Source organism: Siphateles boraxobius, unplaced genomic scaffold, assembly GCF_051911475.1.
Source record: "Siphateles boraxobius isolate OS27281-9 unplaced genomic scaffold, OSU_SipBor_1 56, whole genome shotgun sequence".
NCBI classification, from domain to species: domain Eukaryota; kingdom Metazoa; phylum Chordata; class Actinopteri; order Cypriniformes; family Leuciscidae; genus Siphateles; species Siphateles boraxobius.
The window spans coordinates 4639339-4654434 of NW_027509182.1; the positions used below are offsets into that span (position 1 = coordinate 4639339).

The 15096-nt window shown below is 45.8% G+C and overlaps 1 protein-coding gene across 1 annotated transcript in view; it reads right to left on the bottom strand.

The window, feature by feature from the left end:
- Positions 1 to 992: 992 nt before the first annotated feature.
- The window catches only part of drd2b (dopamine receptor D2b), a 231374-nt gene continuing 217270 nt past the window's right edge, over positions 993 to 15096 (bottom strand). Inside the window, exons 7-8 of the mRNA XM_077206507.1 lie at positions 4947 to 5292; positions 993 to 4844 (exon numbers count right to left, since the gene is read on the bottom strand). Coding sequence (XP_077062622.1) covers positions 4648 to 4844; positions 4947 to 5292 — 543 coding nt within the window. The 3' untranslated portion in view covers positions 993 to 4647. The remainder of the gene's footprint in view (positions 4845 to 4946; positions 5293 to 15096) is intronic.

Here is a 15096-nt window from a genome sequence, read left to right on the forward strand (position 1 = left end):
CAAGACTTTCATTCCAAGCCGGTCCGAGTCCACACCCAAACCAGTGGGGGGACCTGGCCTGTCTCAGTTTTCTGACAGGGCTAAGGCCAGAAAGCAAATTTGACTACTCGTGCCCCTCCTCCTTCGAGTGAGCTGAGGAAGAAAAAGCAAGACCTCAGGGACGTGATCCAGTGGAGACGTGGTCAGTGCTCCGGAGCTTGTATGCATAAATAACATCTGCCCCCCTTCCCTGTTTGATAGTTATAACATTTTGCCCTCCCTCTTGCCGAGGCCTCCACTTACCAGAGCCCCACAAAAACAGTATTGTCAATACATATGGCTCTGGGTGCCTTCTTTGTGAAATTGTCTTGATGGAGAGACTTAGGCTGCTGGTCTTAGAGCTCTGTGAGAGTAGTATTTGAATATAGGCTCTTAGAGCCTCCTTGGTCAGAATACTGTTTTTTAGTTTGAGAGTTGTAAGGTCTCCTCTCATTATAGAGAGTTGTTCTTTGAGGTCTCTGCTTGCCAGAGCGCAGCAGACAGTGTTATTTATGTAATGGCCTTTATGGATCTATTCATGTACTGTTCTGGTTAAGGTTTGGTTAGGCTTTCTCTCGTTTAGAGAGTAGTTTTGTTGAAGCCTCCGCTCCTAAACTCTGTATAAACAGTAGTACTGAAGCAATAACTGTCTATTGTGCCAAGTGTCGTTTTGCCTTCTCTCATTTAGAGAGGCATTCTGCTGAGACAATATTATCTGCGCAGACAATATTATCATTTAGCTCTTTGGAGCCTTTTTGATGAGATTATTGTTGGCATAGGGTGGAGTTAGGTTTATGTTTGGAGAGTCGACTTGTTTAGGCTTCCACTCTCAGAGCTCCATATAGACAGTAAGCTGAGAATTATTAGGCCCTCTCTCGTTCAGAGAGCTATTCTGCTGAGGCCTCCGCTCGATAGAGCCCCACACAGGCAGTATTATCAATTGAGTGGTCCTTTGGGCCTCTTTGATGGGGCTGTTTCTGGCACAGGGTGTAGTCAGGCCTCCTCTCATTTAGACATCTTTGTGCTGAGGCCTTCCACTTAAAGAGCTTCATATAAGCAGTGGTATTGGAGTCTTAGGCTTTTTGGGACCCTCTTCAGTTACTGTCTTTAGGGTTGAGTGTAGTAAGGCCTCCTCTCACTCAGAGAGTCGTTCTGTTGAGGCCTCTGCTCTCCAGAGCTCCATACAGACAGTCTTTTCAATAAATATGGCTCTTTGGGAGCCTCTTTGATGAGACTGTCCCCAGCATAGAGGTAGTTAGGCCTCCTCTTATTTTAGAGAGTCGTCTTGTTGAGGCCTCTGCTCCTCGGACCTCCCCGTGGGCAGCAGTAGCAAGTTGTTAGGCACTATGTATGCCTCCTTGATAGTTATTCTTAGCACAGGGCATAGTTAGACCTCCTCTCACTTTAGAGAGTAATTATGTTGAGGCTTCTGTCCTTAGAGCTCTACTAAGCAGTAGTGCTAAGTTGTTAGGCTCTCTGTGAACATCCAATGATGCTACCATTTTGATTTAAAGCATTGCTAGGCCTCCTCTCGCTATAAAGCGCAATCGTTTTGATGCCTCCGTTCCCCAGTGCTCCGCCTAAAAGCAATTCCAAGTTGTTAAGCTTGTACCTCCTTGGAAGCTGTCTTGTATAACGTAGTTAGGTCTCCACTCGCTGTAGAGAGTCATTATACTGAGGCCTGCGTTCTCTGAGCCATATTCAGTAAACCATACAGGCTGTTGTACTATAAATTGTAGGCCTTTTTGATTCCCTTTTGTAGCCTCCTAGGATACTGTCTTTAGGTTTGAGTATCGTTAGGCCTCCTCTTATTACAGAAAGTCGTTCTGCTGAGGCCTTCATTCCCCAGACCAAACAGTGTCATTAGTATGTTGGCTCTTTTTGAGACTGCCTCAAAGTGCAGAGTGTTATGAGGCCTCCTCTCATTTATAGTCATTTTGCTGAGGCCCCCGCTCATAGAGCTTTGCGCAGATAGTAACAATAGAGATGTAAGCTTTGTGAAGCCTCCTCAGTTACTGCCTTAGGGTGTGGGTTATTAGGCCTCCTTTAATTTGTGAGAGTCATCCTGCTGAGGCCTCCACCCCAGGGCTTTCCACAAGTAGTAATGCAAAGTGTTTGACTCTCTGGTAAAGAAAGATGAACCTCTTTGAAAAACTTCTGACTTAGAGTGTAGTTAGGGCTCCTCTCGGTTAGAAAGTCGTTTTGCTGAAGCTTCCACTCTTTGGGCTCTGTTTAGTGCGTATGGTTGAGCGCAGTAGTACTCCCCTCAATCTTGAGGGTTGTTATGCAGAGTACTTCACTCTCTAGGGCTCTGATTGACGGTCATATCAAGTTGATCACCTTTGTGAGCCCCCTTGATGAGCTGTTCTCAAGGTAGAGTCTGGCTAGTACTCCCCTCACTTTAAAGGGCCATTAGACAAGGTACTCCACTCCCTACAGCTCCATGCACTTTTAGTAACAAGTTGTTAGGGTCTCTGCGAGCCTCCTTGATGTATAGATCCTGAGGAGGCATCTCAGTGGCCTGGTAGAGTCAATCTACTTTCCAGGACTGTCGTCTCTGGATTCTGGTGTGAAGTGGTATTGTCTTTAGTAGTGCAATCTCTTCTCATTGGGGGCCTTTGTGAGAGTGCTAATCTAGAATTTCTGCTTAGGCAGAGAGGTCATAGGCTTTTCTGCTAAGACAGTGGAACTAGCCTCCCTGGTGGTTTTAGGGGTGACGCTGTTGTCCCCTTGAGGTTAAAGGCTGGGGTCAATGTACTTTCACCCTGGCCAGATTCCAGATTAAGGAATTTAATTTTAAGTATAATTCTAAACCTTTTAAACTTTACCCTTGGGCCAAACTTATTTGACCCTGCGAGGAATAGAGCAAGGTACTGTATCTTCCTCATTTAGAGAATCTAGTTTAAGTAGTGGCGGAAGGGAATAGTGTAACTGACAACCAACTGGTGCGTCCTTTGGGGAATTTTCGACTTCCACAGGTTGGTCAATGTTGAGGCTTATGTTACAAGGCTTATGTAATCATGGTTCCCTGAGAAGGGAAACGAGGCACTACGTCTCGTTGGCATGCTTCTTTGATGCTTGCAATGTCTTCTTCAGACAAAGAACTGGGTGATGTGTTCCTCAGGTGCCCTTTTTATACTCATGGTCACACCAGTAATGACTTTATAAGCTGTCTCTGGCCAGACACCGGTCATGCTGGAAGCATTTCCCATAGTGTCCTCTAGAGGACGCAGTGTCTCCTTCCCCTTCTCAGGAAATCATGGTTACATGCCTAACCTGAGACATGTTTTCGATAATGACATTTTAGATAATGTGTAGATCCAGCAGTGGATTTTTTTCTGGCCATGTTTAAAATGGAACAAAGCTTTTATCATTGGAGATGTCCTTTTTTTCGTAAATGATTTTTGCTTATTTTTTTTCCAACCACAAAAACAAAACAAAAAAAAACCTGTCACATATCAAATCAAACACCTATTTCAGTAAACATACAAGTATCAGACAGAAAAACAGACACAACTTCATATAGCATTTCAGCACTTCAGATACATGTTTGTGATGTACACAAAAAATACAAGAGACATACATTGGCTGCAATTTAATGTGAAGTACCAATGTAACATGCATGATAGTTTTTGTCATGGGCTTCAATAAAACTATTTAATTCTTATTTACATTGTCCATCATAGTCGGAAAGTCAAAGCCATTATTTTCTCTTTGCTTCAAGGTACACTCAGTAATAAAAACAAGGAAATTGTATAATGTCTTAAAGTTTTACACATAAAGTAATTATTGAAAAAGTATGGATGCTCTGCTAAAAGCTGTTTTATTTTACATAACATGGGTTGCCTCATGGACATGTTGGGCAGACAGATACTACTTTATCTTGGCTGTTATCAGACACTTTCGCTCAAGAAATAAATTAATTACATCTGACTGTGAACAGCACATTTCTACAACTGAAACCTTTTGCTTAAATTGTATAATTCTATGCTCCAGGCCCCTAGGTGTCAGTATACGTCCAAGATGAACATAAACAAAAACAGTGCAACATAAAAAAAAAAGAGTTCACCTTTAATATCTTTGTGTTCTGACTTTATAAAACCACTGGTGGTATTTCCACCTTATTTATAGTCTACAATAGCTATCCCTTTATTAACAATTTCTCAAAACATATAAATATTATTGACTAAATAAATACTTATAAATATACAGAGTTGAATATACAGAGCTGTAAGCATTTTGTAAGCAGTTGCTCACCTCTAAATTGATATAATTGTGTGATTTTGACATTCAGGTCCCTGCTTGCATAAAAGTCTGTGTGGCAAGATTCAATTTCCGATCTCAAATTCGCTTCAATTTTTTAATCGATAATTAATCACATTCACACTCCAACTCCAAAGAGAATAAACATGTGCTTGCACACTCAGTCTGCTGCCATAAATAATGGAGACACACAAATAAAACTCTACTTTTACATTCATTTGAACCTCCATTTTCTGTAATGAGTTTTTCCATTCTGCCTTAAAAGTGTGGCTTTGTAAATCCGTCATTTCACATGGCAGTGAAAGATGGCACTAACCTCTTGTGAAATCTTACATCTCTCCTCTTCATGTGCAATGAATAATGTCCTCAGCAGTGCAATATCTTTATGAAAGCCTTTCTGAACTCCACATTGAAAGTGGTATATATGATGGGGTTGACGGCGCTGTTCACATATCCCAGCCAAGTGAAGGCATTGTACATTTCCAGTGGCACCACGCAGCTCGTGCAGTGAGTTTTCAAAATGTGAGTAATAAAAAAGGGCAGCCAGCAAATAATGAAAACACCTGCAACAGAGAAAATAACCTGTGGTATTCTGAGGACAAGACCTCAATCTAGGACTTATGGCTAAGCAATACTTCAATAAAATGACAGCATCGTGATCTCACCTAGAACAATGGCCAGCATCTGAGTAGCCTTCTTCTCTTTATGCTGAGAAATCTTCCTCTTGCTCATGGTTTTGGTCACTGTAGTTCGCGTTTTGCCATTGGGCAGTGCCTGAGTTTCAACAGGTTTGGCTTCTTTAGGGGTCTGGACCTCCTTGGCATGGCCATTTTTCTCATCTCCATTTGATTGACATTCATCGTGGGAGGGAGAGGCATTGATGGGGCTCGGGTTGGCCAATAGGTCAACGACCAGAGTGGATTCCTGTTTCTTTTTCTCTAGAGGGCTGGTGCCGGCCACAATATCCACCCCCACATCACAACCCTGGTGCAGGACCTCCTTTATCAGTTTCTGTTGAATATGTGTTTATCATTAATTGTATAATGACACTTTGAATCTGTACAGTATGTCATGTACCAGTAGAATCAACGTAGGAAAAAGTAAACAAAATAAATAACTGTAAATTATGTTACGTGTGAAAATAAAAAGTGAAAATTTGCCCTAACCTGACAGTTTCTGACAGTGGTAATTGGTGACCTCATGGCCTCTCATTAACTATTCGCATTTACAGTCGTAGCTAAATCAATGCTTATTTAACACAGGCAGGCTGTCAACATGGATGTATGACTCACAGTAATCCAAGTATAATCCATCTGATGTGATATATGACTCACAGTAACCCAACTGTAACAAAAATGCAGTTTATGAAAGAGAAGAATTTACAGATGGAGTTTACCTCCTTAGTGAAGAAATATTATACTTAAGCACAATTTATTCATATGTACTTTAGTATATATAAATGTATTCGAGGCACACAATAAATTGGTATACCGTACTTAAAGTCTGTTAAATTGGAACAACTCATTTTGTACTAAATTAGTTGTCCAAAAGCAGTGCTTAAGTTCAACTAAAGTTGTATTAAATATATTTGTTTGTGCTTAAGTGGAACTATTCCAAGTGTACTTAAGTACACTTTAAATATACTCTTGCATTTTAGTTTTGAAATGCAGAATTCACTCAGCATAAACTTCAAATGTATTTTGGTGACATTACAATTGCAATTCAATTACACTGTAAGTGCCAGATATACTAACTGTTTACACTAGTGCAGACACTCTCTTGGTGTTAAAAACTACTGTCTGGATTTACTAAAGTGCAAAATTAGCAATGAAAAGGCGCGGACTGAGTTGTTTTTGCGGCTGACCTTATTGCATATGCATTTGTAGGAGTTTCCCTTTCAGACGCAAAATGTATGGGAGGAGAGTATTTAAATGAATAACACAACACCATTTACTAATGTTTGCATTAGTCAATTTACTGGTATTTGCGGCATTATTTAACGCCCCCCAAAAAAGCATGTCTTAACCCATTTTCTGACATGGCTGCAATTGTTGCTGCTAGGAGGAGACACCACAGAGAACAGACAAAGAGTGGAAGAAGGGAGAAAATATTTTCCACTTGTATTAATTTCTGTGGAATGTCAGAGGAACACATTATATTACATGTAACATGTTGTGCCTGTCGATCCGCACCTGATGAGCATCACCTCTGCTTATTTGCGCTGCACTTTGTAGATTGCGTTGGTCTTTATGTAAATGATTTGACTGCGTCTGTGTTCTTTACTTTGCGCGTCAGCATTAGATCACACGCAACACTTACCAACTCCCATCGGTGCATTTGTGGAATTGCACTCTCACGCTAGTTTGCCCAGTTTATTAAATCTGGCCCTAGTGTTGAACATACATTAATATTATACTGATAATAAACTTGATTTTAAAACACATTGCAATTACATTTCAAGTAATCTTGAAGTGTGCTAATGGCATCATTATCATGTGGTTCAAATAGGCTACAATAAAGTAATATTTATAAATAATGGCACAGCTTAAGAATTTACCTTTTACTGAAATTATAATGGGGGTACCCAGTATACCAGTAACTCGCTTATCCGGAGAACATCAGTTAGACATTGGGAACAGATATATGTACATTGAATGTAGGAACCACAACGGACGAGATTTGAACCCCGGTCGCTGCCACACGAGTTCACTTGGTTTACCAGTTACGCCACCACACATATATGCACCATGCAAAACTCGGGTTAATTTGTGTTCTTTCTATACTGTTAGATGTACTACTATAAGCAAAGAGATTTTTATAGCAATGACAGCACAAATTATATGGATTTAAAGACTGTGAATCGCAGAGAAAAGCCTTAATATAGGCACAGTAAGCTAGGGCTGCCCTCGACTAAAGATCTTTCAAGTCAACTATTAGTGGTTAATTTAAGCGATTAGTCGACTAATTGCACGTGTATTTTATTGAGCCAAATCATAATAATGATTGCAGTAATTGGCCGCAATTACTGGGGAGACCGCATAAAAGCCGGCTGGTGCAAGAGAGCGGGAGAGCGAAGGACTGGGGACTCGTACCAGCACTCGTGACCTGCTTGCTGACAAACGGACTGAGGATACACATCGGAAAGAGTTTTATGAATGGACTGAGTTTACACATCGGGAAGAGTTGGATAAAAGTGGACTGAGAGCTGAGTCAGCAGGAAAGAGTGTTTTAGAACTGTGCTGTAGACGTGTCTACGGTGAAGGCGCATGTGGCGCACCTTTTCTTTAGTTTCTTTAATTTTCATTTAATAAAGTGTACGAGTCCCCGTTATGCCGACCCTTGTCTTCTTTCATCCCCACACACACTGAACCATCGTTACACTAGTGCCGAAACCCGGGATGGAAGAAGAACCCGCCGCCAGACAGTCTCCGTCCCCATTTGCGGATGTCATCCACGCGCTCGCTGGTCTGCACCAAGAGCAACATCGTGCCCTGCTGGCCGTGAAGGAGGAACAGGAGCGCAGGTTCAAGGCGCTCCTCCTCGCCCAGCAGGAGGACTGCGGGCTGTTCCGGAGCTGGATGGACCGGGAGGTACGGGCCGGACCATCAACACCAGCTTCATTCTCGGCCCAGACCATACCGCTTCATAAGATGGGTCCGCAGGACGACCCGGAAGCTTTCCTCGACCTGTTCGAGAGGACGGCCGAGACCTGGGGCTTGCCGCTTTGGGACTGGCCAGTGCGGTTGATCCCGCTGTTGTCCGGAGAGGCTCAGATCGGCGCACAACAATTGCCAGTTCCGAACCTCCTGGTCTATGAAAATCTCAAACGCGCCATACTACAGCGGATCGGCCGGACCCCGGAGCAGAGCAGACAGCGGTTCTGGACCCTCGAGCTCGGGGGAATCTGCTCGGCTCTTCGTCTTCGCGCAACAGCTCCGGGACGCGTGCCGCAAATGGCTGGTGGCCGTAGGGAGCGACGTCGAGGGAATCATCGACCAGGTGGTACTGGAGCAGTTCGTGGCGCGGCTCCCTCGGAGGATCGCCCAGTGGGTCCAGTGCCACCACCCGACGTCGCTGAACCAGGCCATCCAGTTGGCGGAGCACCAGATGGTGGCGTGCCCAGGGGTCGGCGAACCCTTCCAGCAGCTTCTCTCTCTCTCTCTCCCTCTCTTCCCCATCCCTCTGTTTCTTCCCGCCCTGTCCCTCTCCCTAGGTCCCGTGGAACTTTCCCTCCTAGGCCGGCGCCCCGTTGGAGGACCGGCATCGGGGCAGATCCTGTCCCCGCACCTAGGGCGCCGCCTAGGGGAGCAGCCTCCGCTTCCGGTTTCTCTCCACTCCCTGCACCCGTGCTCTCCCCACGCCAACCACTTGACCCACTTACTTACCGCTCGGCTCCTCCCTCACTCTCCCGCTGCAAACTCCGGAAAACCACGCCCCTCTCATCACAGTCATGAAATACAGAGGAGACAAACAAAAGCTAAATATTTGCACCTTTTGTAAGATTGAAACTAATAAATCATTAGCAAATTTAAAATAAGTACATTGTTTTTAATGTGGTGTGTGTTTCACTCATGTACTCAATTGTATGCAGGTGTTTGCTGTCTGTCACAAAAGTTCCAATTTTTAAAAATCACATGTGACAGTTTGGTAAAAGTTCTTCTAACCCTAATTGATGAAGGGAGCTTTTTATTTCTTAAACAATCATGTAGGAAGACACATCATGGCCATATTCCAGGATGACATTGTTAAGATTCATCAGGCTCAAATTATGAAAGAATGGTTGGGAGGGAGCATGATGAATCATTTTCACACATGAACTGGCACCTCTGAGTCCAGACCTTAAATTCATTGAAAGTCTTTGGGATGTGCTGGGAAAGACTTTACAGAGGGTTTGACTCTTGCATAATTGTCAATGCAATATCATGACACAAAATTGATGCACCTCTTGATGGAAATAACATCACAATAACCCAATAATACCACTTACAGTTGATCGTGGAATACCTACCATGGATGAAATTTCATGAACTGACTCATTGCAAAGGTGGCATCCTATCGCAGTACCACTCTTGAATTCACAGAGCTCTTCAGAAAGACCCATTTTTTCACACATTTGTAAATGCAAGCTGCTGGCTAGGTGCTTGATCCCAGCAAGCAATTTTGCGTTGAAAAGACGTCTAATAATCATCCAAAAACAGAACTGACGTCTAGGCTAAAACAAGGCAAAATTTGGGCTGTCAGTGAAAATGTAACAGACGTCTAAACACAGCTCAAGAATAAACGCACAGGCTATGCATAGAACATATCAAAGAAATGAAACCAAACACCTGGTAATCATTGTTGACTTTGCTTACATTGTCATGGTCGGTAAAAGAACAGGAAGCAATAGCAGTTACTCAGTATTTATTTGAAGGACAACAGTACAGGAAAAGACACGGGTGTGGACAGGTAACGCAGGGACTTCGATGGTCAAGGTGCGGTGAATCCTCGTGAAGTGCCCAAGACGAGACGAACAATCCAACACCGAGTTGACGAATCCACAGGAACACAAGGACGGGGAAAACTGGAACCAGACGCGAACACCGACACCCAAGACATACAACAACGATCTGACAAAGGGAATGAGACAACGGTGAGTATATTAAGAGTGAGGAAGATTGACTGCAGCTGGTGATAAATGATGATTTTCAGCTGGAGCGGATCAAGGAATGACAACACATTCACGCCCACTACACACGTGCTTTCATACCACAACATAAACACGAGACGAGAAGGAACATTGGATCTGAATACCGTGACAGTACCCCTCTCCTAAGAACGCCTTCTGGCGTTCTCAGACCTCCTTACCTGACGATTGTAATCATCGATCAAGGAGTGATCCAGAATGTCTCTGGCAGGTACCCAACTTCTCTCCTCCGGACCGTAACCTTCCCAGTCCACCAAGTACTGGAATCCGCGCCCCCTCCGCCTAGAATCCAGAATACGATCTACCGAATAGGTGGTCTCCCCATCTACGAGACGCGGCGGGGGGGGAACCGGGACAGGCGGATTAATGCAAGAACGAAACACGGGTTTAATTTTGGAAACGTGAAATGCGGGGTGAATTCTCCTGTACGCAGGAGGTAAACTAAGGCGGACTGTCACCGGACTAATGATCTTGTTGACAGCGAACGGGCCAATAAATTTGGGAGCAAGCTTATTAGAGACGGAGCGGAGAGGAATGTTCTTAGTAGAAAGCCACACTTTTTGACCGACGACATATACGGGAGGCTTTGACCGGTGGCGATCGGCCTTAGCCTTGGTTGCGCGCCCCCACTTGGAGTAAAGTCTCACGGGCTCTAGTCCAAGTGCGGTGACACCTCTGGATAAAGGCGTGAGCAGAGGGGACCGCGACCTCGGATTCCAGACTGGGAAAAATTGGTGGCTGGTAACCTACACTACACTCAAACGGAGAAAGGCCCGTGGCTGACACTGGTAAGGTATTGTGGGCGTACTCCACCATGGACAGCTGTTGGCTCCATGAGGAAGGATTCTTGGATACCAAACATCGTAACACCCTCTCCAGATCTTGATTGGCTCTCTCGGTCTGGCCATTGCTCTGAGGGTGAAACCCCGAAGACAGACTAACCGTCGCCCCCAGTAATCTACAAAATTCTTTCCAAAATTTGGACACAAACTGGGGTCTTCTGTCAGAGACCACGTCTATCGGGAGGCCATGTAAGCGAAAGACGTGGTCAACGACTGTCAACGCTGTCTCCTTAGCTGAGGGTAATTTGGGTAAAGGAATAAAATGGGCCGCCTTCGAGAACCGGTCCACCACAGTCAAAACGACTGTGTTACCCTGGGAGGGGGGGAGGGCGGTGATAAAATCTAGCGCGATATGGGACCAGGGTCTCGAAGGGACTGGCAGCGGTTGGAGGAGCCCATCTGGAGGTCGATTGGAAGTCTTACCAGTGGCACAAACCGAGCAAGCCAAAACAAAACTGTGAATGTCACGAGCCATAAGTGGCCACCAGAATCGTTGCTTGACTAAAAACTTAGTACGATTAACTCCTGGATGACAAGCTATGTTGGAACAATGGCCCCACCGGATAACGTCCGACCTTAATCCCTCCGGCACAAATAAACGACTCGGTGGACAGTCGGGCGGAGGCGTTACCCCTTCTAAGGCCTTCTTGACCTTCGATTCGATCTCCCATACGAGTGTGGAAACAAATAGGGTCTCCGGTAAAATGCACTCGGGAGTAGACGGGCGTTCGGAGCGATCAAAAATACGAGACAAAGAATCGGGTTTGATGTTCTTAGAACCCGGACGGTACGAGATAGAAAAATCAAAACGACCGAAAAAAAGTGCCCACCGAGCCTGCCTGGAGTTCAATCTTTTGGCGGTTCTGATGTACTCTAAGTTCTTGTGGTCGGTCCAGACGATAAAAGGTACCCCCGAACCCTCTAACCAATGTCGCCATTCCTCCAACGCTAACTTGACTGCCAACAACTCCCTGTTACCAATGTCGTAATTGCATTCAGCTGGGGATAAACGGTGAGAGAAAAACGCGCAAGGATGCATCTTGTCGTCTGTGGGAGAGCGCTGGGACAGCACTGCTCCTACCCCCACCTCTGACGCATCGACCTCCACCACGAACTGCCGTGAATAGTCAGGGGCAACGAGGATGGGAGCTGAAACAAAGCGGCTCTTGAGGTTAGCAAACACAGCCTCGGCTGTATCTGACCACCTGAACGGAGTTCTGGGGGAGGTCAAGGCGGTCAGAGGCGCGGCTAGTAGGCTGAAGTTGCGAATGAAACGCCGATAGAAATTGGCGAATCCCAGAAACCTCTGTAGGGCCTTACGGGAATCTGGACTTGTCCATTCCACCACAGCCGTAACCTTGTCAGGGTCCACACGCATTCCCTCAGACGAGACGATGTGTCCTAAAAAAGGAACAGACTGTGCATGAAAATCGCATTTCTCCGCCTTGACAAAAAGCCCATTCTCTAACAACCTCTGAAGCACTTGTCGTACGTGTTGCACATGTTCCTGGAGAGACGAGGAAAATATCAATATGTCATCCAGGTAAACATATATGAATTGATCTATCATGTCTCGCAACACATCATTGACAAGTGCCTGGAAGACTGCTGGGGAGTTGGACAGCCCGAAAGGCATGACCAAATATTCAAAGTGCCCCCTGGGGGTGTTAAACGCAGTCTTCCACTCATCCCCCTCCCTGATGCGGACCAAATGATAAGCATTACGCAAATCCAATTTTGAGAAGATGCCCCCTGCAACCTCTCGAAGGCTGAAGACATCAACGGCAAAGGATAGGTATTCTTTACCGTGATGTTATTCAACCCTCGGTAATCAATACAAGGTCGCAGAGAGTCATCCTTTTTCCCCACAAAAAAGAACCCCGCCCCCGCAGGTGAAGAGGAAGGGCGGATGAACTTGGCTGCTAGAGAATCAGAAATATATTTCTCCATAGCCTCCGTTTCTGGGACAGAAAGCGAGTATAACTTGCCTTTAGGCGGAAACTTACCTGGCATTAACTCTATGGCACAGTCATAGGGACGATGAGGAGGGAGAGAAGCAGCCCTAGACTTACTGAACACTTCCTTCAGGTCATGGTACTCCTCGGGCACGTTAGACAGATCCCCTGCTTCCTCCTGAAACACAAAAACAGGCACAGACGGACAAGCAGACACAAGACAAGACTTATGACACTCCCTGCTTCACTCCAGTATGGTCTTATGCTGCCAGTCCACTCGGGGGTTGTGATGGGTGAGCCAGGGGTGACCAAGAACAATGGCTGCCAATGGTGAATCCATGATATAAAAAAAAATGTCTCAGTGTGATTGCCAGAAGTGATGAGGGTGATGTCTTCGGTGATGAATGAGATGGTGGGAAGTTCTTGGCCATTAAGTGCATGTACCGCAATCTTCTGAGTGAGTGGTCTGAGTGGAATCTGAAACGTGTGTGCAAACGTGCTGTCCATGAAATTACCTTCAGCCCCTGAGTCCAGAAGTGCTTGGCAGTCGTGTTGGTGAGTTGACCATCTCAGTCTTACCGGGAGGAGTGTAGATGTGGATGAGGTCTTCTCGGCGGAGATCCCACCCGATAGTAGCCTCATACTTACTATCGGGCTTGGCCTTTTACCGGGCAGTTGTACGCAAAGTGTCCCGAACCTCCACAGTATAGGCAAAGGCCCTGGGACCTCCGCCTCTCCCTCTCCTCCCGGGAAAGCCGAGCTCGACCCACCTGCATGGGTTCGTGATCGAAGACAGGGCTGACCACGTCCCTGCCGCTGGACCGTTGACCCTCTATCCCTCCAGGAGAACGGGTGGACGAGACTCTGCCTCCGACTCGGGAAAGTCGCGCATCCACCCGTAGAGCTAAGTCAATAAGTCCGTTAAGAGACGTGGGGAGGTCCAGGGCGTAGATCTCTCTGTGGACGCGATCAGCCAACCCATGCAGGAACATGACCCACTGCGCCTCCTCGTTCCAATGGCATTCGGCCGCCAGGGTTCGGAACTCGATGGAAAAGTCCGAGACCGACCTCTCCCACTGACGAAGGTCGGCCAGTACCCTAGCGGCCTCTCTCCCCACGACTGCTCAATCAAAGACTCTTCTCATCTCCGCGGAGAGAGATTGGAACGAGGCACAGCAAGGGTCTTGATTCTCCCACACCGCCGTTCCCCATAACGCCGCCTTTCCGGTCAGTAACGTGATGACAAAGGCCACCTTGGCTTGTTCATTCTGGAACGTTCTGGGCTGTAGGGCGAAATGCATTGAACACCTTGTCAAAAACGCTCGACAATATGCCGACTCACCCGCATAAGACTCCGGAACCGGTAGGCGTGGCTCAGATGGCGCGAAGATCTCCGGTGGTGTGGGGGGAACGGCTGGTGTGGGTGGCGCAGTGGGAACACGAAGAAGTTGGACCTGCTGGGTGAGCTCGGACACCTGCGCTACCAAAGCTTGAATCGCACGACCCGTGTCATTGATGTTCCTCTCGTGAGAGTCCAATCTCCGGACGTTGTGGTGGACGAACTCATCCAGCGTGGAAGATGCCTCTCCTGCTGCTTCCATTGTAGGGTCAGATCGTTCTGTCATGGTCGGTAAAAGAACAGGAAGCAATAGCAGTTACTCAGTATTTATTTGAAGGACAACAGTACAGGAAAAGACACGGGTGTGGACAGGTAACGCAGGGACTTCGATGGTCAAGGTGCGGTGAATCCTCGTGAAGTGCCCAAGACGAGACGAACAATCCAACACCGAGTTGACGAATTCACAGAAACACAAGGACGGGGAAAACTGGAACCAGACGCGAACACCGACACCCAAGACATACAACAACGATCTGACAAAGGGAATGAGACAACGGTGAGTATATAAAGAGTGAGGAAGATTGACTGCAGCTGGTGATGAATGATGATTTTCAGCTGGAGCGGATCAAGGAATGACAACACATTCACGCCCACTACACACGTGCTTTCATACCACAACATAAACACGAGCCGAGAAGGAACATTGGATCTGAATACCGTGACATACATGATGGAATAGCATACATCTCATAAGTTATTTGGGCAAAAAATCAAGATTATATAGCTGGACAATCGGGTCTATAGTTAACCTAGACAGTGAAACGCTTGAATTCAATAATTAAGAGGTGTGTCCAGACACAAAGTTTATAATAGTATGTTTTATAATAAAATGCCTTTTCAGTCTTTCTACTTAAAAATCTCATGTGTAATTCAGTAATTCAGTCAGTGTTACCACTGACTTGAAATTATTAGTCAAATTTACTAGCAATTCAT